Genomic DNA, 25,308 nt, shown 5'->3' on the forward strand with positions numbered 1-25,308 from the left:
AGTTATTTTTGGAAGCCATCCACACAAGGCCGGTCGTCCTCCCCAACCACCACGGTTCACGGCCATCCGCACCATCTCTTCGCACAGCCTCATCGCCGTCGACGAGAGCAGAAACTCCTAAACCCAGCTCGTATGCGTGGTGCCCGGTAAAAGTTTCAGTATTGTCGTGGTGATAGCGGGACCCATGGTCGAGCAAAGTACAACTGGCTCGCAGCCGACGAGCTTCTAGTGGTCAACTACACCGTCGCCTCTTCCGTCCTCCGTGATTGCACCACGTACGGGCGTTTTTTCCTATTTTCCAAAACGCGCTTCGTATAGGGACTTTGAAATTCGAAAATTCTGTTTTTTCGAGGTGTGAAAGTTGGTGTGTTGTGAGTGTGGGCAGTTCTTGGTTGCCGGGTTACATTACAGATTGCCTGACCTGGCCAGTTTCATGTCCATGGGTAGGTCTTCCACGCTACGTCCAAATATTCGTTCTTTTCAACACGTAACTGTTGGAATCTTCGTGGGATTGCACGAAAAAGTCATTGTAATTGTGAAAGCTGAACAAAATACTCAAACGCAACAAAAAAAAACTTAAAACATAAATAAATGAACACCCCGAAAAAATTCAAAGATCACATATCAATTTTCCTTCAATATAGCCTATTGTAATCTACAATTTCTCCTTCCACACACTCTTAGACATTCAATATTTAATATATACCTATATGAGGTGCCTTTGCCTTATGTGAACGCAAAAGTTTGAAAAAACTATCCATTCGTTCATTGAATGAAATAATCCACCCCAACTGGAAGTTGTTTATAGTTTTAGATCATCTACTTTTACGATGACAATCTTCAACTGTATCATCACGTAAGTTTGAAATTGAACGAACTATATTTGTTCAACAGATGCTTTTATGAAAAATATAAACAATATCGCTACAAACCACCAAAGTTCATTGATCCACACTCTTTTATCGATTATAGGAAAGGAATTTCTCATAATTTTCGATTAAAGTATCTAACAGTCTACTAGCATGTAAGAAATTGTCTAAAAAACCCAGGTTAGTTCAACTAGAATCACCCCTAATGGTAACATATCTACCTGTTCGATACATAATGAGTCATCACTGTGAAAAACCAGTATGGTTCTCAGGTAACACAAAGGAAATCGAGGGTTAGTTTGGTGGTAAACTAAAAAAGAATTCCCAGAAAATTTTATCTGGCTCAATCAGGGGTGATATTTTTGTTAGGACGTGAGAATTTTGTTCATGAATTGAGTATCTAGATCTGATAAAAAATTATTCATATTCCCATTCTAAATATCTGATATTTATACGCCTTAAAGCTTAAAATTTTACTGAGAAACTGAATAAAACTTGAAAATTTCAACAAAGGAACGAAGATGACAATTTTGCTGAGATAACTTTGTATGTACTTCGAAAACTTTCGAAACCTTGAAGTACCATTCTTGTTCATCCTGTTCATGGATGATAATCCATGAATTCATTCAAATGAAGTCGACTGCAGACATGAATGCATTCCAATAGGTATGCACTTGTCTAATTTGATTATAATTTACTTTCGATTTCCTTCTTTCACAGAGGAATAAGTATTTTTGACAAGTACTAACGTATTTAGGCAATTTGAGTTATAAACTGTTTACATTTCTTCCCCATAAGATTGGGATAGTTAAAGATGTTGCTAAATAACAATCTGTTTCGATAAACACTCGGTGTTCTGACTGATGGTTTCTGAAATGAGAAATGATTTAGTCCAAACCTCCTGCCTGACCTTTTGTTTACACAAAAGTGCTATTTTTAACTCCTAACAAATAAGGGGAGTTTGAAAAGAATCCGTTGACCTGGTTCTTACACATACAACGATTTAAATTAATTTTTATCAGGAAAATATCCCCAGAATTTTAATTAACACTTATCCCCATCTTCTTACACGACTTTTTTCATGATTCAATATGAAATAAACTTGAGAACTACTCAGAACCAAGCAGTGTTTACTTCTTTTATGAAGTAAAAAGAAAAATATTTTATTTCCTCACTGTTTCTCTTTTTCAAACAGGTTATAGTTTTTCCTTCATTTTTTTTTCTAGAACTGACCAATGCTACTCTGCTACTATTTTCAAAAAACCGTTGAAATCTTCAGCAACGTCCATTCAAATTCAGAACATCTTTTTGCGCAAGGGGAATACATATTCTCGAAAAATACTTTCTGCGAACTGATTTATATATGCTGAAATTATAATATTGGTGTAGGTATATCTTTCTATCTATCTAGTATCTGTATCATTTCCTCAATTCTAAATTCAATTCAAGGTTAACAGGCTCGTACTATTCGAGAGATAATTCATGGACTTGAATTTTGAAAGTTGTAAAAAATGTGAGATTTTGTCTCTTTTGAAGGCCTAAGTGGCAGAGACCCAAAGGTGTGAATACTGCATTATTGAAAGGTTGCCTCATGGTTGGATATACAGAAAAATGGTACTTGGCTTTAAGCCATTGCGTTTCATTTTAGTACCTGACTTTATCTACAAAAGAATTTGTCCCTTTGTCATTTTTGTACAGGCCTGCGTGCACCTGTTCAAAGAATTGCTTTAAGAAATGTAGTAAATGGATATTGAAAGTACTAGGTACATGAAGTTTTCCTGTTTTTCACAATATGAGAACTGAGATGATATTCTTGAGTCTTTAGAAGATTATTGTTTGAAATGAATAAAATATTTTTTGAGAAAAGAGATAAAATTCGAAAAACTCTATGTTCCAATTCTTCCACAGGAAGTTTTAGATAGTTCTGTAGCAGGTATATTGAAGATTATGATATTCCCTGATAAACTCAGCGAAAGTTCTTATATTCGGACCTTTGGGATGTTCTTATGTCATCAGAAACAAAGAACAAGATCGGTATCTTTAACAGACCATTCTGGAGTAACAATGAACTATTGTGATGAAAGATTCAAAATGAATATTCTGATCCTCATTTAATTCCAGTTTATTCAATCTAATGAATCACATTATCAATTAAAATTGTCTTCTCATACTTATGTAAGATTACCTTCAAGGCGTTTCAAGAATAATTATTTCTGGATTTTGAATGCTGCACTTATCAATATTGAGCAAAACATTTTGAAACCTCATCGATTTTTCTGGAAAATATGAGTTCCTTCTGCAATTTTTCTTCTTTATTCATACAGATGACTTCTGTATCTTTTATACCAGACCAATAAAAATAAATTTTAGGTCGTTTTGCAGTTCGTTAATTCAACATACCAAGTTCAAAACGTAATGCATGTCCTTCTTATCGCAAATATGTTAATTAAAAGTCGTTTGTGTGAATGAAAACGTAAACCTTAAAATACGTAAAGTGAATAACTGTAAGATAACGAAGAGCGTAAAGAGAGATAAGTGAAATTTACAGGAAATACTTCAAAGTGCACCTCTTACTTGACCTGTTGCTGTGATAAGGATTGTCTGGGTTTTTCCGATAAAATAGAGTGTTTCAACTGGAAGGAAATAAAAATGAAAACCTACAATTTCAAGATTCGCTATGGGTTGAACCAATTCATCCAAAAAACATATAACCAATAAAATGAAGAATGAAGAAACATTCATTTCAGTAAGCAACCTTTCTATAGAAGGTCTTCCATACTCCTCTTCGTCCATTGAAAGATGTAACGTGGCCTCAGGTCAGAGAAATCATTTCCATGTATACCACTTATACCAGTTGTGAATGACACAGTCTTCCACAAGGAACTGAATTCAGTATGCTAATGAAGTCGACTTGTTATTCATGGATGAGGAAATTATTTTTAGTGTACCAAGATGAATCCTCTGTAGAAAACAGTTTCGAAAGTTGATCCATTTTTCGATATTCTAATAATTGAAAAAGAAAACTCTGGTATTCCTATGACAGAGAATATAAGGATGTCAAATAGTGCACTGGAAGTTTACAGGCAATAAACAAATAATAGTGGCATTGGGACCAACATTTTCGCAATAGATCGTTTGGAATATGTGTTTTTAGGTCTATGTCACTGATTATTCAGCAAATTCTATTTCATCATTTTACTGTCTAGGTGTGAAATTATAAATCCATTCATCGTTTTCAATATGAATGTAGAAATTCCACGAAAAATGTGCAAGGTTTTATTGGAATTGTTAGTAAATCTGAAGGATTTAATGTGGGAATTTTTAGGAATTAACATGGGAATAACCCAATTATACCGAGATTTGACATTAGATAATAAAAAATACCTAAATGATATGTAAGATAAGGCGTAGAAAACCTAAACAATTTAGTACTTTTGAATTTAACACACCATATCTTCAATATGAAGTATAAGTGAAGAATTCTTTGTCCCAAAGCCATACAACGCTATCTTCTCCGTATAAAACAAAGACAATAGAAATATCTGTTGTTCTATATGGGACAAACAATGATTTTCTTGTAAACAGTCGCATGACTCAACCATAATATCTCTCAATTTATTCTTAAAAGATCTCTTCGCATACAGAATAGGTTATGATGCTTCTCACCAACTCAATGAGCCTTAATTCGCTTCGTAATTACACGAGTGTATGCTTCTGCAATTAATTCTGTTCATTTTCACGACCAGTAATGGGGAAAATGGGTATTTCAATTGGGTTAATTGAGAATTTTCACCTTTATATAATGTGTGTGGACTAAACAGCGAAAGGTGTCTCGATAGAGTTCAGACATGTAGGTACAAATAGGTGTTCTAGAAAAAATTGTGGGTGAACTAGACATAACGGTTTTAATTTGAAGTATTGACCATCATTTGTCACGCCTTTTTCTACATTTCTGGTTGCAGAAAGGCATGCAGATAAGAGGATATCTTGAAGCTATATAAATTGACTCCTGTATTTTCTTGGTAGCTTAGATGTTAGAGCGCTTAATCGGTAATCAGAGGTCTTGGGCTCAAGTCCCACCAGGGTAGTTAATTTTTCTGGAATAATTCTTTTTTCTACATGCCGCTCCACTTCAACCTTCTAGTTCTTAGGTCCCAGTTCTTAGGAAGCCTGTATAAATCTACCATTTCAAAGTATTCGTGGTTTGAATGAAATTTGCAGCATTTTCTTCAACTGCAGAGTCTATACGAAGAGACAGGAAGAATATACGATGAAAGGAGTTGTACTTTGATGGGTTTCTTGTCTCAGGCTCCTCCCCCACAACATAATATTAATTCCTTCCTTTGTTTCCGACCCGAATGAGGATACATGCAAATTATATTTAATAAAATCGGGGAAGGGAACTGGCAGTCTGACCTACTTTCGCAAAAGCGACATTGACCTGTCGCCTTTCATAAAACTACCAGCATTGTCGGATTAATTAAGAACCGATTGAATGCTCCCCCAACAAAATTGGAAATTCTTCGACGATCCATCATGAGGAAACCCATACAGAAATAGATCAAAAATGACGTGTATACGTCCGCGTGGTAACAGAGTGAATACTAAACTGACCCAGATTCTTACTTTTATTCCTTCGTACAAACAAAGGCTTGTTTTCAAACAATCTTTGTTATGTAATTCGATATTTAGAGTAGCAAATGCCACTTGGTTTTAATTAGATAAAGGAGTCAACACAAAGGTGTAATAGATATGCATAGATAGGGATGTTTTTCTTTCAATCACGGAGAAATATTACCATATTCAGTCAGAGACACACATTGGTCGAATGTTTGGAGGGTATGTGAAGAAGAGTCTAGTCTTACCTTCTTAGCCCATTTCGTTTCGAGGGCTCACTTGGTTACCCCCTATAAGTCTAAAGAAGACTCAAAGGAGTCTTTTACATCAATAATTTGAGCTTCTCTGGAGCTCTAATTCCTCACATAAGAAATGTGTACAATTCCGAAAGTTAAACAAGCATTTTGAGCCTTACACTGTTACTTCCTTTCTTTTCAGGAGATGACAAAGAGACTTGACTATGTCAACAGCTGAAGAACCAAGCGATGACCTCATTAACCTCTACGCCATCCCCTCCCCTTCCATAATCAGTTCCAGGGACTCAGAGCCGGACTACGACAATGTCTCCGACAATCTCCTGGATACAGAGCTTCCAGAACTGGAGCAGAAGCTACAGACTTACTCTCAAGTATCAACAACGCATTCCAGAAGCAGCAGCGTGGATATCGAGGACATCCTCATCTCCATAGATGACGACTACGACCTTCCCTCAAGGCCAGGACCTTCCAGGGATTCCTATCAGTTCTTCGAAGAGATCTCCCTCAAAGATCTGGATACCCACGTGGAGGAGGGCGAGAACGTTGAAGCTTTGAGGATTTTGGATAGTCTAGACGAGATTTTGAACGCTCATCTTCGTGAAACTGAAGAAGATTCATGTGAACATGACTGTGATTGTTTGGACTCTGTAACGCAGCAGAGCATAGAGGAGTGTTTGAGTGAATTGGACGATTATTTGAAGGGTTTGGACTCCAGTTTCGAATCTGACGAGGATGATGAGGATAGGAATTGCTGTTCTAAGAATTCTCTGAAGGTAAGTGTTTCTCCAGCAAGAGTGCTTTTGAAGGATGACATTCCTAAGATGAATCAGGATAAATACGATTTTAATTCGAAATGCAAACATGTGAATCTGTTGTAGAACAATAGGATCTGGATTCCCCTTGTTTAACTTGATAACAATTTACATTTCTCAGGAACAATAGCGTCCTCAGACAAATTCTCTCCAAACATTCTCGATGACAATGCTTAAGAGTTGTAAATCTGGATATTTACGGAAATAATTTATCAATTTTTCTGGAGCAAAACATCTACATCACCAGTTTCCTATTAGATATTGATTTAAATGAGGATTTCTATCGGGAGGGAGCACCAGCATGTTATTTTTGGGCGAGGACGTGTATGTTTGATGTTCTAATTGAATGTTTGTGTTCTGAGGCCCCAAATCCAGCTTGTTATCATTACGCAATTGGGTAGGCAATACGTGGTTGATCGTTAAAATTGTTATGGTTGTTTTCACGACAGTTTCAACAATGGGAGTTTTATTTCGCCTTTTATGGACCATAAATGGTGTTGGGTATATCTGTTCAAAAATGCGTCAAAGTCAACGTCAACCGAATGATTGAATTGAGCCTTTTTCTTTCTCGTTTCTCTCTTGAAATTGTGTAATTGTCGGGGGTGTTGGAATGATTATTTTACGCCCCATTTTTAAACACACCTAAACGTCCGAGGTATTTATAGCACCAAAGGATTAATATCTAATCGTTCTGATGCAAAATACATAGGAAATTCGCATCTTTGCTTATCTCAGTCAATAAGCTTATAGATAGCAATGATCTTTAATCTTTTATCTGATAAAAGACGCAGGTAGGTCTTCGAAAATCACGGCCTGTTCTGTATTTAAGTAGATTTTTTCATATGAATATTAAAAAGTATGAATATACCATTTCTGAAATTGAAAAATCAACCATTCTGTACCTTCATCAATGCACCTTTCTATTAAATCATAATGCAAATGATATTTAGCAAAGATAAAATATTGTCCGAATGTGTACCTATTTGTCCTTCCTATTATCACAATGAATCTCTGTAAGTATTAAGATTAGAGCTAATTAGCACTAAAAAATTCGAAAATTCTATGGAACGACATTCCAATTTTATCAGTAGGTGCCAAAAAACGTAAAAGTGCATACTTATATGTCGAATGTGAAAAAAATTAAAGTGAATCCTCGTGCCTACGATAATAATGGCACTATCATGATGTATACGTCAATACTGAGTCAATATTTCATCATATTTCAGACGTAGATTAAAGCAAACATACGAATTTTCTGGTACATTGATCTGATCCTGATAAATCTTTGAGTATCTATGCCCAATTTATTTAGGATGCTTCATGAACTTTACGAATGAACTTTTTATGGAACACTCTGTATATTAGATGTTCTGACGTGTATAGAACATAACATATACCAGGTTTTTCATTTTCCATTGGAAAAACCATCCTTAAATGCCTACATTTCTCATAACATTTTCATTGGCAAGGAATGAACGTTTTTCTCCTTTCATTATAGAATCAACTACCAACAGCAGACGACAGCTTGCCTGTAACCCCAAACAGGACAGAAAGCAGGGCGAGTCTCCGTATAAAACTGAGAAAAATCGAAGAAAACTACGCCAAATACCTAAGCCTCGGTAGGGCAAACAGAAGTTACCAGATTAATGAGAGAAAGGACGAAAATTCCAAGTGTAGATCTCTTTCTGCATCTTGTAAACGTCGAGAGACTTTGAGAGAGGTGCGTTCGCAGTTTGTCAACGCTTTGGCAACCCTACCAAATAAGAGGAAAACCAGGCCGCAACTTTTGAGGTCTTCCCTGGTAGAAAACAATGAAAACCCTGGTGATAGGAGCGAAATCAAGGTAAAGTCAAATTTTGATATTTTTATGACGCGTGTTACTAACGATTTGAATGAAGAAGAAGGATGCTTGTCCAAAAAGGTGCTATTTTATCCGATACATCGATCTGTTTCCATAAAGGGTCGAATATCACCTGGACAATGTTAACATTTCTTGCCGAGCAACCACTCGATACAAACAAACCAGGTAGAGGTCTGTACAATACCGAAAAACGTATTTATCACACCGTGTATCTTTGGCAGCTGTCACGGAAGTCCGGCCATCGGAAGCAGATGTATAAATGTCTTGTTTTCCGGTCCATTTAGGACCTGGGAATCGATTAAATTCTCGCAATTCCTAACTTGATCACGATATTCTTTTTCGATGTTTAAAGTTGGGAAAAGGAATACTAGGGCTGCATTATATTTCTATTGGAGGATTGTCCACCTTTTGGTAGAAATGATTAGATCAAAATGACGTATTGACAACTGGTCCTGGTCCATAGAAACGATCAGTATTCTTCCTTCACCAGTAAAAGACCTTTGGGCACCATACAGTAGTGGTTGGCTAAAGATAAGCAAAATGAGAGATACCTCGTTTTCTCTTGGTTCAGTGCTTGACATTTGATAATCGAGGACCAGGAGCCTCAACCCTTCAGGAAGAGGACAAACATGAACAAGAAGAGGTTGCTCTTTCACTAGAAGTTTCTACAAAAAGGCGTAGAGCTCTGGAAGGCATCACATTTGGTGTTCTTGACAATGTAAGGGTTGCTAAGAAAGATCCACAGATTGAGAATCGGTTTAGAGCCTTTGAATTGGCTTCTGTTAAGGAAGTTCATTGAAGTGGATCAAAAAACAGAAACCAGAAACGATCTGTATAACCCTTAGTTTTCTTCCTTTACCAGTGAAAGACCTTTGGGCACCATACAGTAGTGGTTGGCTAAAGATAAGCAAAATGAGAGATACCTCGTTTTCTCTTGGTTCAGTGCTCGACATTTGATAATCGAGGACCAGGAGCCTCAACCCTTCAGGAAGAGGACAAACATGAACAAGAAGAGGTTGCTCTTTCACTAGAAGTTTCTACAAAAAGGCGTAGAGCTCTGGAAGGCATCACATTTGGTGTTCTTGACAATGTAAGGGTTGCTAAGAAAGATCCACAGATTGAGAATCGTTTTAGAGCCTTTGAATTGGCTTCTGTTAAGGAAGTTCATTGAAGTGGATCAAAAAACAGAAACCAGAAACGATCTGTATAACCCTTCGTTTTCTTCCTTTACCAGTGAAAGACCTTTGAGCACCATACAGTAGTGGTTGGCTAAGGATAAGCAAAATGAGAGATACCTCGTTTTCTCTTGGTTCAGTGCTTAACACTTGATGATCGAGGACCAGGAGCTTCAACTCTTCAGGAAGAGGACAAACATGAACAAGAAGAGGTTGCTCTTTCACTAGAAGTTTCTACAAAAAGGCGTAGAGCTCTGGAAGGCATTACTGAGGTCATACTTGCATGGCGTTCTTGACAATGTAAGGGTTGTTACAGGATTTATAATCGGTTCAGAGCCCTTGATTTGGCTTCTGTTAAGGAAGTTCATTGAAGTGGATCAAAAAACAGAAACCAGAAACGAACTGTATAACCCTTTATTATCTTCCTTTACCAGTGAAAGACCTTTGAGCACCATACAGTAGTGGTTGGCTAAGGATAAGCAAAATGAGAGATACCTCGTTTTCTCTTGGTTCAGTGCTTAACACTTGATGATCGAGGACCAGGAGCTTCAACTCTTCAGGAAGAGGCAAACATGAACAAGAAGAGGTTGCTTTTTCACTAGAAGTTTCTACAAAAAGGCGTAGAGCTCGGAAGGCATTACTGAGGCCATACTTGCATGGTGCTCTTGACAATGTAAGAGTTGTTACAGGATTCATAATCGGTTCTGAGCCCTTGATGATTGTTATCTTTCTTTACCAGTGAAAGACCTTTGAGCACCATTGTGTATAGTGTTTGGATAAGGATAAGCAAAATCAAAGATGCCATGTTATCTCTTGGTCCAAGTCAATGCTTGACACCTGGTCATCGAGGATAAGGAGCTTGAACTCTTCAGGAAGAATGAGGCAACTTGATGGTTGCTAATATCCACAGGATTTATGATTGTTTCAGAGCCCTTCAGTTGAAGAACCATTGAAGTGGATCAAAAAACAAAACCAGATCGTGTTTTGAAACTATGTATCAGTTTTAAGACATAGAAGGTCGATGCTGAAGGAGAAGATTGTCAAACTCACCAAAGATCTACTCAGATTGAGTAGATAGAAGGTTAGATCTTCCACTGGAGCAATAACTGGGCACTGTAATTTGGGAAAACACATGGGTATCTTCAGGAATGATCCTGGAGCTTTGGAAATCTCAAACTACCCAGACAACATGAAAAAAATGGATGAACATGAGCCAGTTTACTTAATAACACCTTCAGAGTGATACAGCATCGTCATAAGACAAAACAAAACCCAACTTTGGCCGAATGGTTGATCCGAATGGCTCTCTCGAGCTCAACCTACCACTTCACCCATCTTTTCACGAAAACCTCCGGCGTGGAACCGCTTCCGAACAGCTGTATCTCCCCTCGTACAAGCCACGAGCCCATAACACCACTCCTCCGCTAATTCCTCGATTCTCTTCGACAGGACGTGCATTCCCAAAGGCTCGCACACGCTTCCGCCGAGTGCTGTACCGGAACCGTCGTGGTCGAGGCGCACAGGGAAGCGCCTAACCGAGGCAGTAGTGCAGTGGACGCCATCTCCGACGGTGAACGCGACGCTGGGGATGATATGGCCGGTGCAGGTCCGAAAGAAGGCGGAAGTGGACCGGTTAGGACCTGGCTGAGGTCGTCCATGAGGCAGCTGAGGCATCTGAGGCTGCCCAGCGACAGCGAGCCCATCAGGACCAACAGGGAAGGGTGAGTAGAGTTAGGTTCATTGATTTTGATGGTAGAGCATGAAAGAAGCTTTTGCAGTTCACGCAATTGAGATTTGGGGCGTTTTTGGACGTATGCCATGTGTCAATCACTTGTACGTAGAGGATAGACTACCCAACGTATACTTCATTCAACTTTATTTTAGCAGTCGGTTGGCCATGGAAATTTGACACATTTCACTCTGTATAGTACGAAAATGTGGGGTTATGAAGCTTGTCAAAACATTTTTGGGTTTTAAATCAACGCTATGTTGCCTGTTCTACGTAAAAGTTTCTCTTATTACGTATTTTATCACAATGTCGAATCTCTTCGGAAAATATGTGACGAATATAATTGAAGTTTACACAAACTGATTGAAGGCATACCAAATCCAGTTATTTGCATGGAAAATACAAGAGATCAGTATAATATCATAATATGCACTAGCTTGAGGAGAGTTAATGTTCGTTATCTTCTTTGGCTTACATCATTTGTAGATTTCAAAAATATTAACCCGAAGATGAAATGCATATGATGCAGTGGTTGGAAATGGGTATCTCTCGAAGGAATTAACAGATAATTACAAGAATGTTAAATTCTTCAACAAAAATCATCTTGCATCAATATAAGTAAAAGGAATTGAAGGAAGTTTCAAGTTAAGATGCAACTTCACCGTTGAACAAAAATTTCACATGAATAAACAGTAACAGGGCAACTTGCGCGTATTTGTGGCTATTCATCTTAATACATTGATGTAATTATAATAATTAGGTATTTATTAGTACCTTAAGACATTCAAGTAAACTTTTCGCATTAATTCACTCAAACAATAAATTCTCAAATGCCACCACTTTTTTGGGTCTCCCAATAGATGGAAATTCTTAGTCATCCTCTTTATTCACAATCTTTCTTATTGTGGAAATATCCAGCTGAAATATATGTCGTTTAGATTCAGATGAAACATTATATAAATTCTCTTACATTGAATATGTTCGCTACCGTCTGACGTATTGTGGATTTTAGAATATCAGGGTTTAACTATTTGAATGAGCGGACCTGAATTCTAAATAGCACTTCCTGAAACCCCGTCTCTTTTTTCAATCACTTTCGGCATTTTCGTAATAAAAATTGATATTAGTTGTGGCAACGGCGTTATGACATTAACGACATTTCATGAGTGCCAACCTTACTCTGTTCTAGTTACAAAAACTTGAGAAAATTATTTCATGGCCAACCGACTGCTAAAATAAATTTGAATGAAGTATAGAGGATAGACTACCCAACGTACACTTAATTTAAATTTCGTTCAGTTTCTTTGATTTCCCCAGGCTCCCAAACAATTTTTCCCAAAATTTCTTTAGTTTAAACCTTCTACAAAGTACGAGGACAGTTTCAAATGTTAAATGGATAAAATCTGTTCACCCTTTTTTACGTAATTCGATGACAACGCAAAACAAGGCCCCATTTTCTATTTTCAAAGCTTTAAGTACTTATTTCCATTCACATTTCAATAATTCTTTCATCTTCTTGCAGCACCTTACCAGATTCCCCTTCCGACCCACCCCCAACAGTCAACCACGTGACGCAGCCCCATCCAGACCCCCTGGGCAGCATCTCCAGCAGTGCCAGACCCTTCAGTGCCCCGTCTAGGTTGTCGCGGTCGGTCAGTGGCGGCGCGTCAACGGAAACGACGCCTTCTCGGTCGCAGTCGCAGTTATCTCGTAACAGTGCAGTGTCGCTCGGGCCTGGGGGGCAGGGGGGACGTAGCAGTTCGGCGTCTTCTGTGTCTTCGAGCGGTGGGAGCAGCCTTGCGTCGAGCTTGGAGACTGCGGGGACGACGTCAAGTGCTCACCCCCATCCTAGGGGTCAGAACGCAGCGGCGGACGCTAGAAGGTGAGAGTTCGCAACTTTTTTATGTTATCATCGCGTGGTGGTATTGATTGTTTTCACGATGACGTAGTTTGCGTGGGAATAGAGGAAGTATTCATGTATGTGGTGCGTTATTTACTATTGGGGCTACAAATTAGTTGGGTTCGTTCTTTGATGGTCGAAAATGCATTTATTTCAGAGCAGAATTAAGGAACAGATCATTCAGAGTTTTTCCCATCGATGGTTGCTAGTTTTTTTCCACCTCTGACGCAATTTTCAAATACTACCCCAGTTAATTTTTAATTTCTGCAAAAGGAGTACGAGGATATATTGAATATTCTTAGCCTTCTACAGAACCAAACAAAATTTCAATGTCAAAATATTTTATTACTCAACACATTCTTCTCTGAATTGGATAAATTTATTACAGCGAACCTGCAACGTCTCTAGACCTTTCAAAAACAATTTTTCTTCTTGCTATGCAAACCAGACCTCCAAAGCTTTTATTACCTCCTCGTTGGAAGACAATTTAAGACCTTTTAAACTTTTTTTCAGTTGAGGAAAGAGATGATAGTCGGATGGAACCAAATCTGGTGAATAAGGGGGGTGTTCTAGTGATTCGACCCTAAATAACGAATTTTTTGCATGGCACCATGAGATTTGTGTGCGAGGGCGTTGTCCTGCAAAAACAAAACTCCTTTGGATAGCTTTCTGAGTCGTTTCTCTTTGATTTTTTCCCGTAGAGTGGTCAGTGATGTCGAATAGTAATCTCCGGTTAATGTTCTACCCTCATCCAAAACATCAATCATGATTACTCCATGGCAATCCCAAAAAACTGAAGCAAGAACTTTTCCAGCAGATTTTTGGACACGAAACTTCTTAGGTCTTGGAGAACCAGAGTGTCGCCATTCCATCGATTGTTGCTTTGTTTCTGGATCGTAGAAATGTAGTAACAATTCGTTTTAAAAAGTCTACATTGTTTTTAAATCGAGCACAGATCGAACGCGATGCTTCTACCCTTGCACGCTTTTGGTCAACATTCAAACATTTGGGGATCCATTTTGCAGTAGTTTTTCTCATGTCCATGACGTGAACTAAACGATGAACGCGTTCGTATGAAATATTCATCGCTTCAGATATCCGTTTTAGCCCAATTCGACGGTCTGATAAAATAATATCATAAACTGCTTCGATATTTTCGGGGACTGACACAGAAACTGGCCTTCCCGATCAGTCATCATCTTCAATGGAAAATTTACCTCTTTTGAAGCTTGCAGTCCAATTTTTCACGGTCGCATACGAAGGACAGTGATCACCAAGGATATTAAGCATATCTTTGTGAATCTGCTAACTTCTTAACCCTTTTAAATACAGCAACTTTGATGGCTCGATTTTTCGATTTTCACAATTTCGTTGGACATACGCAATATCTTTTTTATGCATGGAATTGGTTTTAGGCACATATCAAATCAACACATCCTCGTCTATTACCTGTCAAATCGTACAACATCCGTCGAAACTTCACTTCACACTTACATTCTTACGAAAAATCATTATAAAGTCTCCTTTTTCATTATAAGGATTCAATTCTTAATAAATATGTAATGATAAGTTATCTACTTCTGTATATTTAGAACCTGTGGACATTGCAATAGAATCAAATTAAGATCAAGTGACTAGAAAACGGATCAACTTTAATTTCCATCAGCACCTGAATTAGAACGTTCTTTAAAAAAAATTCTTCCGATTAGAACACTATAAATATTGGTGCAATTTCGGAGAAAGTTACTAGTTGCATTGAACCCGTTGAGTGGCGTCCAAACAAACGATCTAAAATGAGCAAACACTGACAATGAAAAAAAGATACAATCGTCAACTGTATCCTATTGTTCGGAAAATTAGCAAAATCGCTTGGAAACCCAATTAGAGCCGGAATTAGTTCAGTGGATCCGAGGATTTTGTGAAAATGGAATGTGTGAATTATTTATATTGCGAAATTATATAATTAAGTAAAAGTTGGTGATCCAAGAAACAAACAGACGGAATCTGTGTGCCGTAGAAACAGCTGTTTATTCTATGACTTGAGCTTTTGAAAGGAATCTCTAATTTGACAGGAAAATATTTATTGAAAAGACAAATTTTTCGTATTTCTGATGTGGGACGTAGGGAATAGAGGACATCTTTTTCAATTTTGCCTGTCCAAATGCATCATTGACGAATCCCACTGATCTATTCGATACACCAACGTGACATTAAAGCAATGAATCAGCCCCCTGCCTCAATATCCTCCTCCTAACAAAGAAAAGCAGCAGAAACTACACAGCTCGCACGATAAATACCAACTGGTTTGCCAACCAAACGAGTATTCTTTGTTCGTAGACCTCAACCAAGTCCTGCCGTACCTTCCTATCTCCTTTTGAATAGTCGCAACGACCTTCACAACGTTATATGCCAAATAATGTCCGGCATGAGCAAAGATTGACTCCGGTTTAATGACTTTGCTGCTTTTTCATCTCCTTAACTGTTCTTGACTCCGATACATGCGACTATAACCCCACATTTGGGTATCAATGAAATTTGGGTCGAACAGTTGGTCTTCCATTCACGACATTGAAAGGTATAAACCAGGATTTGGACTCTACAGGGTGTCCGTCATTCACTGTCTTCGAATCGAGAAATCTATATTCACAGAGATATTTGAGCTGATACTAAGATGTCTAAAACACTGGTGTGTGCACTTTTTGTCACTTTTTGCAAGCATCAACATTTCAGAAAATCGGGGATATGGGATCAGTTTCGTGGCGGCGCCACCATGTCATTTGCTTCGTTCTATCCTTGTTCTACCAAAGGAAGACCAATGATACTCTCTCGTTTTATTTTGTTTTGCGTTGATATCGAATATCGATCAACGAGTTCAAAATATGAACTTGCCCATTTTGTCAGCTGTTCAGGAATATTTGTGATTTACAGTTTAATTTTCGTTGTAAAAACAAATCTGTCAATACTTCAACAATATCGAATAAGGGTTTGAAGGAATATTTACTATTCTTCAAGATAATTTTCGTTTGATAAATTGAATTCATGAGGGGGTAATTCAATATGATTTCAAAAAAACACAGTTTTATTAATGGATATTAATATATCCAATATATTCAGTTGACGGAAAGGGAATTTTCACTATATCTACTCATGAAGAATATTTGAAGAACAGACTAGAATAGATTATCAATGTATTTCTGTTTCTCAATACATGCCACAATTCACATTACGTATTTCCAATACAGTTCCTTTGAAATATTGCTGAAGTTGCTATAAAACTTAGCTATATACGTCCCGAATGTTCGTTCATCTGATTCGGTTCTGCCCCTAATTCCAACAACACCGAATTCTTGGCTGTAGTTCTTGATTGTCCATACAGAAAACTGAACTTACTGAACGACATGTTGAACAAATGAATGTTCTACATCCCTTTCTCGAAACTAATGCATTTTCACTCACCAATAATCGCTTATAAATACAACATATTCGTAAGTCGTAAGGCATACCAAATCCAGTTATTTGTATGGAAAATACAAGAGATCAGTATAATATCATAATATGCAGAGAAGACTTAATGTTCGTTATCTTCTTTGGCTAAACTTAGAATACGTTACATCAGTTGTAAAATATCAACCCGAAGATGAAATGCATATGATGCAGTGGTTGGGAATGGGTATCTCCCGAACACACACCACACAAACACACACAATTCACACTCAAACACACACACCACACAAACACACACACAATTCACACTCAAACACACACACCACACTCAAACACACACACACGCACACACACACACACACACACCACACTTACACATCCACCCCACACACACCACACAAACACAGACACACAAACACAGACACACAAACACAGACACACAAACACACACCCCACACAGACGCACACCACACACGCACAACACACGCACACCCCACACACACACACACACACACACACACACACACACACACACACACACAAACACACGCCACACACTCGACACTCGACACTCGACACTTGACACTCGACACTCGACACACGACACTCGACACACGACACTCGACACTCGACACTTGACACTCGACACTTGACACTCGACACTTGACACTCGACACTTGACACTTGACACTCGACACTCGACACTCGACACACGACACTCGTCACACTTGACACTTGACACTCGACACTCGACACTCGACACTCGACACTCGACACACGACACTCGACACTCGACACTCGACACTCGACACACGACACTCGACACTTGACACTTGACACTCGACACTCGACACACGACACTCGACACTTGACACTCGACACTCGACACTCGACACTCGACACTCGACACTCGACACTTGACACTCGACACTCGACACTTGACACTCAACACTCGACACTCGACACTTGACACTCGACACTCGACACTTGACACTCGACACTCGACACACGACACTCGACAATTGACACTCGACACTCGACACTCGACACACGACACTCGACACTTGACACTCGACACTTGACACTCGACACTCGACACTTGACACTCGACACTTGACACTCGACACTTGACACTCGACACTTGACACTCGACACTTGACACTCGACACTCGACACTCGACACTCGACACTCGACACTCGACACTTGACACTTGACACTTGACACTTGACACTCGACACTCGACACTGGACACTCGACACTTGACACTTGACACTCGACACTCGACACTTGACACTCGACACTCGACACTGGACACTCGACACTTGACACTTGACACTCGACACTTGACACTTGACACTCGACACTTGACACTCGACACTCGACACTTGACACTCGACACTTGACACTTGACACTCGACACTCGACACTCGACACTTGACACTTGACACTCGACACTTGACACTCGACACTCGACACTCGACACTTGACACTCGACACTCGACACTTGACACTCGACACTCGACACTGGACACTCGACACTTGACACTTGACACTCGACACTCGACACTCGACACACGACACTCGTCACACTTGACACTTGACACTCGACACTCGACACTCGACACTCGACACTCGACACACGACACTCGACACTCGACACTCGACACTTGACACTTGACACTCGACACTTGACACTTGACACTCGACACTCGACACTGGACACTCGACACTTGACACTTGACACTCGACACTTGACACTTGACACTCGACACTTGACACTCGACACTCGACACTTGACACTCGACACTTGACACTTGACACTCGACACTCGACACTCGACACTTGACACTTGACACTCGACACTTGACACTCGACACTCGACACTCGACACTTGACACTCGACACTCGACACTTGACACTCGACACTCGACACTGGACACTCGACACTTGACACTTGACACTCGACACTCGACACTCGACACACGACACTCGTCACACTTGACACTTGACACTCGACACTCGACACTCGACACTCGACACTCGACACACGACACTCGACACTCGACACTCGACACTTGACACTTGACACTCGACACTTGACACTTGACACTCGACACTCGACACTCGAGACTCGACACTCGACACTTGACACTCGACACTCGACACTCGACACTCGACACTTGACACTCGACACTCGACACTTGACACTCGACACTCGTCACACGACACTCGTCACATGACACTCGACACACGAAACACGCACTCGATACCCCACACAGACGCACACCACACACGCACACCACACACGCACACCACACACGCACACCGCACACACACACCCCACACAGAACGTGAAACAAATTTTCGTTTCTCAAAAACATCTCCATCCTACATTTTCGAAATTATAATAATACTTTGTAACCTGTGGATTCCTTACACAATATCCTTTCATACATGACTGATTATCAGGAGTATTGACCGCAGTACTCACTTTCAAACGTGCCAAATAAGGGCTATGGAAAGTAATTGTTTTTTTACAAATGCTCGAGATTAGGAGAAAAGTGAAATTATCAGGTAATAGCTTTCTTTCCCACTTATTATGCATCGATTAAGGTTACGATAGCATTGTAATAAATAGAGAAACTTGGTCTAGTCATTACTGGTCGGAAGACACATTTGAAGTTATTGTTATTGCAAAATATCAACCTCTTTCCATCAGGGGTGAAGGCTAAAGTTACAGGAATTAAACAGCTGGGATGATTTCCAAACCTACGTCATAAACTGTGGAATCCTAACAGTCAAAACACTCGAGAATATCTTGACCAGACAATGAGGCAAATTTCTAGAGAGTAAAATTTTGAATAAATCTCAATGGGATAAGTGATAACACTTATTTTGGTATCGATCTGTTCAAGTTGTTCAAAAAATTCGCTAAAAATGGAGCTGCTGCAACGGTGTAAACTACTTGAAGGCTGATAACAATTTTCCGTCCTATAAAGATCAATTTTCGAATTTGGACGACACATAAGTTCGAAAACGTTCAAAGATGAGTGTGTTTGGGATTGAACTCTTCGGAGTTTACTTTAACTTTGTAAGTTCTTCGATAGTTTGTGTGTTATGTATTTTAATCTTTGGTATATAACTTCTTTTCCGATATTCCATTCAATATTTATAGAGAATTAAACGTATTGGTGGTGGAATGTGAAGTTAATTGAACTAAAACCCTGATTTTCACTAGGACGAGGACCATTACACGTGTTTCGCTTCAAATATAGCATCTTCAGTGTAGGTAATTTCTGTTTTTAGTCACTGAGACGTTTTTCCTTTGTGAAATAATCGCGTCAGATGATATATCTTGAGTAAAATGGATCGAACCTCATCAAAAACTGTCTTAATAGAGTGGCTGCCTCTGTCAGGAAGTAATTGACTCTTCAAGGATCTATACGCTCGAATGAGCAAGTCTGGTTTCGTTAATATCAAACTGAATTTTCACAATTTGGCAGTTTCCCAACTGCTCGATGTAGCACATCAGCGGTTTGCACGTCTTGACGCTCGTGAATCATCTTTTCTAGAGCAATTAGCCTGCCCCACAGCAGTTCGCCCACCACTGGCGTTCTGCAGAAGTGGGTTTTAGGTTTTTCACGATTCCACCTTGCACCAAGAGCCGAAGAGTCAGGTCAGCGTTCTCTGCGGTAACGGTGCAAGTTATATCGCCAAGATGTTCTTCATGTTTCACGTTACTTGTAACACCGTTTCATATTCGGAATAACAGTGTACCTAGGACTGTTGATATGTTGTCGGTTTTGTGAACATTCGGTTGGTGCAATTGGGAATTACTGTCAGAGGTGACTTCTTTGTTTGTGAGTATTTTTATGGATGAATGTGGGTAGGAACAGAAGATTTTACGCAATGTTCATTATCAAGGAACAGTTATAGTCTTAGATGGAAAACTTTTGAGTTGAAATTGTCAAGTGTCAGGTTGGCACCGCATGAGTGTTAAACTGAAAGGTAATACAGGTCAAACTCAATCAGAATGGCGCCATAAAACCAGATACGCTTCTCGATAGTTAATTGAAATTATCATATCTTCCTAATGTTCCTTTTTTTAGACGGCACAAACTCCCAGAATTCCTAATCTACGAAATACATTCACCTCTTGTATCAATTAACGTAAATTAACGCACGTGGATGAACAAAAATGATTTCCTTTAAAATTCGGGAATGACAGAAACACCACCAGTCTGTGTTGTTCTGCATGCAAGTGACGAGAGTTTGAAAAATTGAAATGTACAATCCACCGATTATTTTCAACATGCGGTGAGATCAAAAATTAGTTTTTACTAATATTAATTATGTTACTAAAATGATTTGGACTTTTAGAGCAAGTCTTGAGTTTATTGGGGAATGTTTGTTATTGTACGAAGTAGAAATGGATCAAATTGAAGTTTTTCTATGGACTGTTACCATTTGTTTAAATTTCTTCTTTACTTATCATCGAATAATAATTCGTATGAGGAACTTTGAACATCCGTATGAAATTCCTCTTTGCAATTTCTTCGGCAATGGCCTAGTTACTTCACAAAACATAATGCGTTATTAAGTTGAAGTTTCACATTATTTCATAAGATAGGTAACCAAAGGAATTGGACTGGAACTGCCCGAACAGTAGTGACATTGGATTTTAAAGCTGTAAAAAGTGTATATTTCACAATTCATATTAAAACCTTTTTCCTCTTCATTTTCAACTTTTAATCTTTCGTGGAAAACAATTGTGAAGAAATGTTGAAAAGACTGAGTAATAAACAATAAGTATTCGTCCCATATTTTGACAATACTCTCATCAAATGAAGTACTTTCGCATTTGCCATTTCCGAACACCGTTGAAAAGATAATGATGTTTTTCGTCAGATTCAATTACCTCTAATGCTTCAAACGGTAAATCCATCCTTACACATCATAAGAACCTCCTTAATAACATAGTTTGAATTTTGAATGGTAGCCATTAGAATTGGAAAAAACAATTAAATAACGAACATTAAAGAAGACGTGAATTCATAGTTCAATACTAACAATCTAACTGTTTAAGACCAGAAACCACACAACCAAGACAGAAACATCTTTAATTGCTCAAACACATGTTATTTTGAACTTCAATAATAACGGTGTACGATGTTATAATACTGACTGATCATCACAGGTCTAGACAGAATGCTTCATGACCTGAAAGGACCAAGTTTTCCTTGGTATATGTGTAATTTAAAAAATTTCACTCAAGCTTTTCAAAAATAATATATTGCTGAACTGAACCTAAAGATTCAGTTTCATCATCATTTCTTCTTCTTTCCAGACCATGTGAAAGACCAAGAAGAAACGACATGCCAGAGGCTTCAAGCCCTTTAGGACAATGGCCGCACAGCTTAAGCTCCACCCTAGCTTGCCTGAGCTGCACCCTTGGCCTCTTCAACATATCAAGATTTGCCATACTGACAGTCCATTTCGGTTCCAATTTTATCTTCCAATTCATGATATTGTCCGTATTTTTCGGACTTCCCTTATACACCCTTCAGATGTGTCTAGGACAACAGCTAGGAGCTGGAGTCATTGATATGTGGAGGATATCGCCTCTATTTCAAGGAGTAGGGGTTTCCCTTTTCTTATCCCAGGCTCTAATAGGGGTCTACAGCATCATTGGGGTATCGTGGATGTTCGTATACTTCAGAGATTCCTTCACCACCAGGACTGATACCTACAAGTGGGCTGAACCCTTCGTCTATTACAGAAATTGTAAGCAAACATTTAAAACCCCGAAAACTTTTCATTCAATATATCTTTCGAATATTTCAGCTCATTACAACCCTCTCAACGCCAGCCAGAGGTTAGAACCAGGAACAGTTGCTGATTACTTCAACACAGTGGTCCTTCAAAGGCAACATTTGGCTTCCGGTAGTGAATATGGCACCATCAAATTCCAGATGGCCTTCAACCTGGCCGTTGTGTGGATGATAGTGTTCGTGTCGCTGAGCAAGGGACTCAGATCTTACGGAAAAGTGATCTATGTGTTTACTTTAGTGCCAGTATTCGGGATGTTCATTTTGTGCGCCAAGATAATGGGATTGCTGCCTCCCAATTATATAAACCACATGTTCCCGCAGTCTTCTTGGGATGAATTCTTCATCAATTCAAGGGTAAGTACTGAAATTAGAGTGGAGTTCCACAAGGAACTATTCGGGGGCTAAAAATGTTCAAAAATTCGTGGGAAATCGACTTGGTTCGTTCGGGTTTTTTCTGAGCCTTCGAGACGGAGTTTTTCATATTGATTTGTTGTTTCAGAGCTGGTTGGCGGCGGCCCAAGAAACTTTCCTCACTTGGGGCCTGTTGGGGGCAGCGGTCATGCAAATAACATCACACAACAAAGAGAAACATCTTCTTCAAAGAGATTCTAGTCTTGTAGCTGTAATTACTTTCATAGTTTTAATACTCGTCGCGTTTTTGGCCAACACCTGTGTTCACATCTTGAAAGCTGCTGGTTATTACTACGTTCCAAGTTCTTTTGGTGAGTATATCTCAGAAAATCGCCTATTTGTTGACTGATGAAGTTTTCGTTCACAGAGAATAATAACTCTTACGTATTTCTGAGAGTTCAGACTGATCCACTTCCAACAAGTTTGGGGAACACCCCTATCAAATATATGATCCACAACTCCTTCATTTTGGGTGAGAAAGTCGCCAAGCCTTTCATGGATCCGACGAAGGAAAGTGGATATCAGGTTTGTTTTTCATCCATCGATAGATGACTGAGGAGTACACGGTATTTTTGTAGGTCCTAAGGCTAGCGACAGAACTGATTCCTGCAACGTTTGCTGTTCTTGGACCTGAGAGAATATCTTCTTTCTGGGCAGTGTTGTTCTATTTCATCCTGATCCTGTTTGGTATAGCCCAACAGTTGGCCATATGGCATTGTGTTATCACTGGAATAATGGCTATAAAGGCTAGCGTATTGAAGTCTTGGGAGACAACCATTACTTTCTTCAGTTGCTCCTTTGGTTTCCTGTTGGGTCTTCCCATGGCTACAGAGGTGAGTACTATAACTGTCTTCTGAAGATAATCTTGATGTAGGAGGAAGTTAAGATTATAACTTGATGTTTTTTTTTCAGTTGGGTATTTATGTGGTCTACGTCTTAGACTACACCATCGGAGGAATGTGGTGGCTCTTGACAATCATTTTCTTGCAAATTGTGGCTGTGTTTATGGTTCGAGGAAGGCCCTATAGTGGCGATAACATTGTCCTCGCACTTTTCAGCACGAATGGGCATTCCTGCATCACCAGCTGGTTGCCCTTGCTTCTGACTTTCATTTGGAACATAGTACTTCCAGTAGCTTTGGTGGTAAGTCGAAGTAAAATGGTTAGGGGAAGAAATACCTCAAATCCGATCTTTTCCAGGTGTTGTGCATATCGACCTTCAAAAACGGCCATTTCAAGGAGATGTTCATATGGCACCACGCGCCAGTCGCAGAGTACTGGCCCTTGATCGTACGTCAGATTGGATCTATGCTTCAACTTCTTCCGGTGCTATGCGTGCCCATCGTGGCGGTGATACAAAGCTACCGCTATCTTAATAACGGACCATCGGACATTCTCGATGTAAGTCCCATCGAGTGAATCTCTTGCTATCGAATCTAGACTCTTCCAAATTCACTTTGATCTATCCTAAATTCTCCCGTTTCACGCTCACTTAGAATTACGTGGATCCAGTGGCGGAGATCGAGAGATATGTTAGTATTTTCGAGGTTTCGAAGGTTTTTGATTTGTCTCACTCCTTTTTGGTTTGGTTACAGAGGATCCAGTTGCTTTACCGTCCGCCTATCGGCGAACACATGGATGATTTGGCCATCCAAGAAGCTGCGGCTGCCGCTCGTATGAACAATCAGATCAGCAACATGTTGATAGAGGACCCACCGCCCAAATACACGCCCCCGCCATCTTACACCACAGCCACTGGGGTTAGGATTGCCAAGTTTCTTCGCCAAAGTATCAGGAGGAGCGTCAGGAGGTTGGCGAATGTTCTGGGGGAGACTTCCAATGTTAGACCACGAGCTGCGATACCTCAACCTCAACTCCCACCTCCAGATTACAGTGCAGTGTTGGTTGAAATGAATCAATCTTCGTCAACCATCACAGACACCCCCATTACAGTCATAGACGTCCCAGCACCATCGAATAACATCAGAATATCTACTTTGGAAAGATTGAGGACTCTTCAACCCAACCAAGGTTCATCAGCTATTACAGCTGCTGAAGTTGCTTGCATCTTGAGGAGTAGCTTCAGGAGGAGTACCGTGAGGAGGAATAGGGTTGGAGAGGATCTGGAGAGTCAGTTCACCGACAATAGTATCGCTTCTTTAAGTGCTGAGAATCTGATAGATTCTGCTGCTCCTATTGGGGAGACCTCTTTGGTCCTTGACCACTTGCCTAATAGTTCTGATGAGAATGAAGACAAAATTACAACTGTGATATAGGATAAGATCGATAAGTTATATTAGCTTGTAGGACGAGAACATTGTACATATTGAAATATAAAATTCAGACATTCGTGGTTTTTCCTTTTTGAACCTACTTATATTACAAGATTCACTTATGGTCTT

At 39.5% G+C, this 25,308-nt stretch overlaps 1 protein-coding gene across 2 annotated transcripts; it reads left to right on the plus strand.

Annotated features, from left to right (window-relative positions):
- Positions 1-125: 125 nt before the first annotated feature.
- LOC123315216 (sodium-dependent transporter bedraggled) lies at positions 126-25,255 on the plus strand. 2 transcript variants are annotated; one of them, XR_006537928.1, is made up of 13 exons: positions 126-443; positions 5,925-6,516; positions 8,054-8,398; positions 11,041-11,312; positions 12,843-13,202; positions 22,013-22,449; positions 22,510-22,850; positions 22,996-23,218; positions 23,275-23,432; positions 23,486-23,740; positions 23,820-24,050; positions 24,107-24,438; positions 24,502-24,644. XR_006537928.1 is itself a non-coding variant. In XM_044900826.1 (13 exons), exons 2-13 carry the CDS (start codon positions 5,947-5,949, stop codon positions 25,180-25,182), a joined length of 4,074 nt encoding a protein of 1,357 aa, XP_044756761.1. In that variant the 5' UTR covers positions 128-443; positions 5,925-5,946; the 3' UTR covers positions 25,183-25,255. The 2 variants fall into 2 exon arrangements, 1 of the variants encoding a protein (XP_044756761.1); XM_044900826.1 differs by having other exon boundaries at positions 128-443; positions 24,107-24,307; positions 24,502-25,255.
- The last annotated feature ends 53 nt before the right edge of the window (positions 25,256-25,308 follow it).

This window comes from Coccinella septempunctata, chromosome 6, assembly GCF_907165205.1.
Source record: "Coccinella septempunctata chromosome 6, icCocSept1.1, whole genome shotgun sequence".
Lineage (NCBI taxonomy): Eukaryota > Metazoa > Arthropoda > Insecta > Coleoptera > Coccinellidae > Coccinella > Coccinella septempunctata.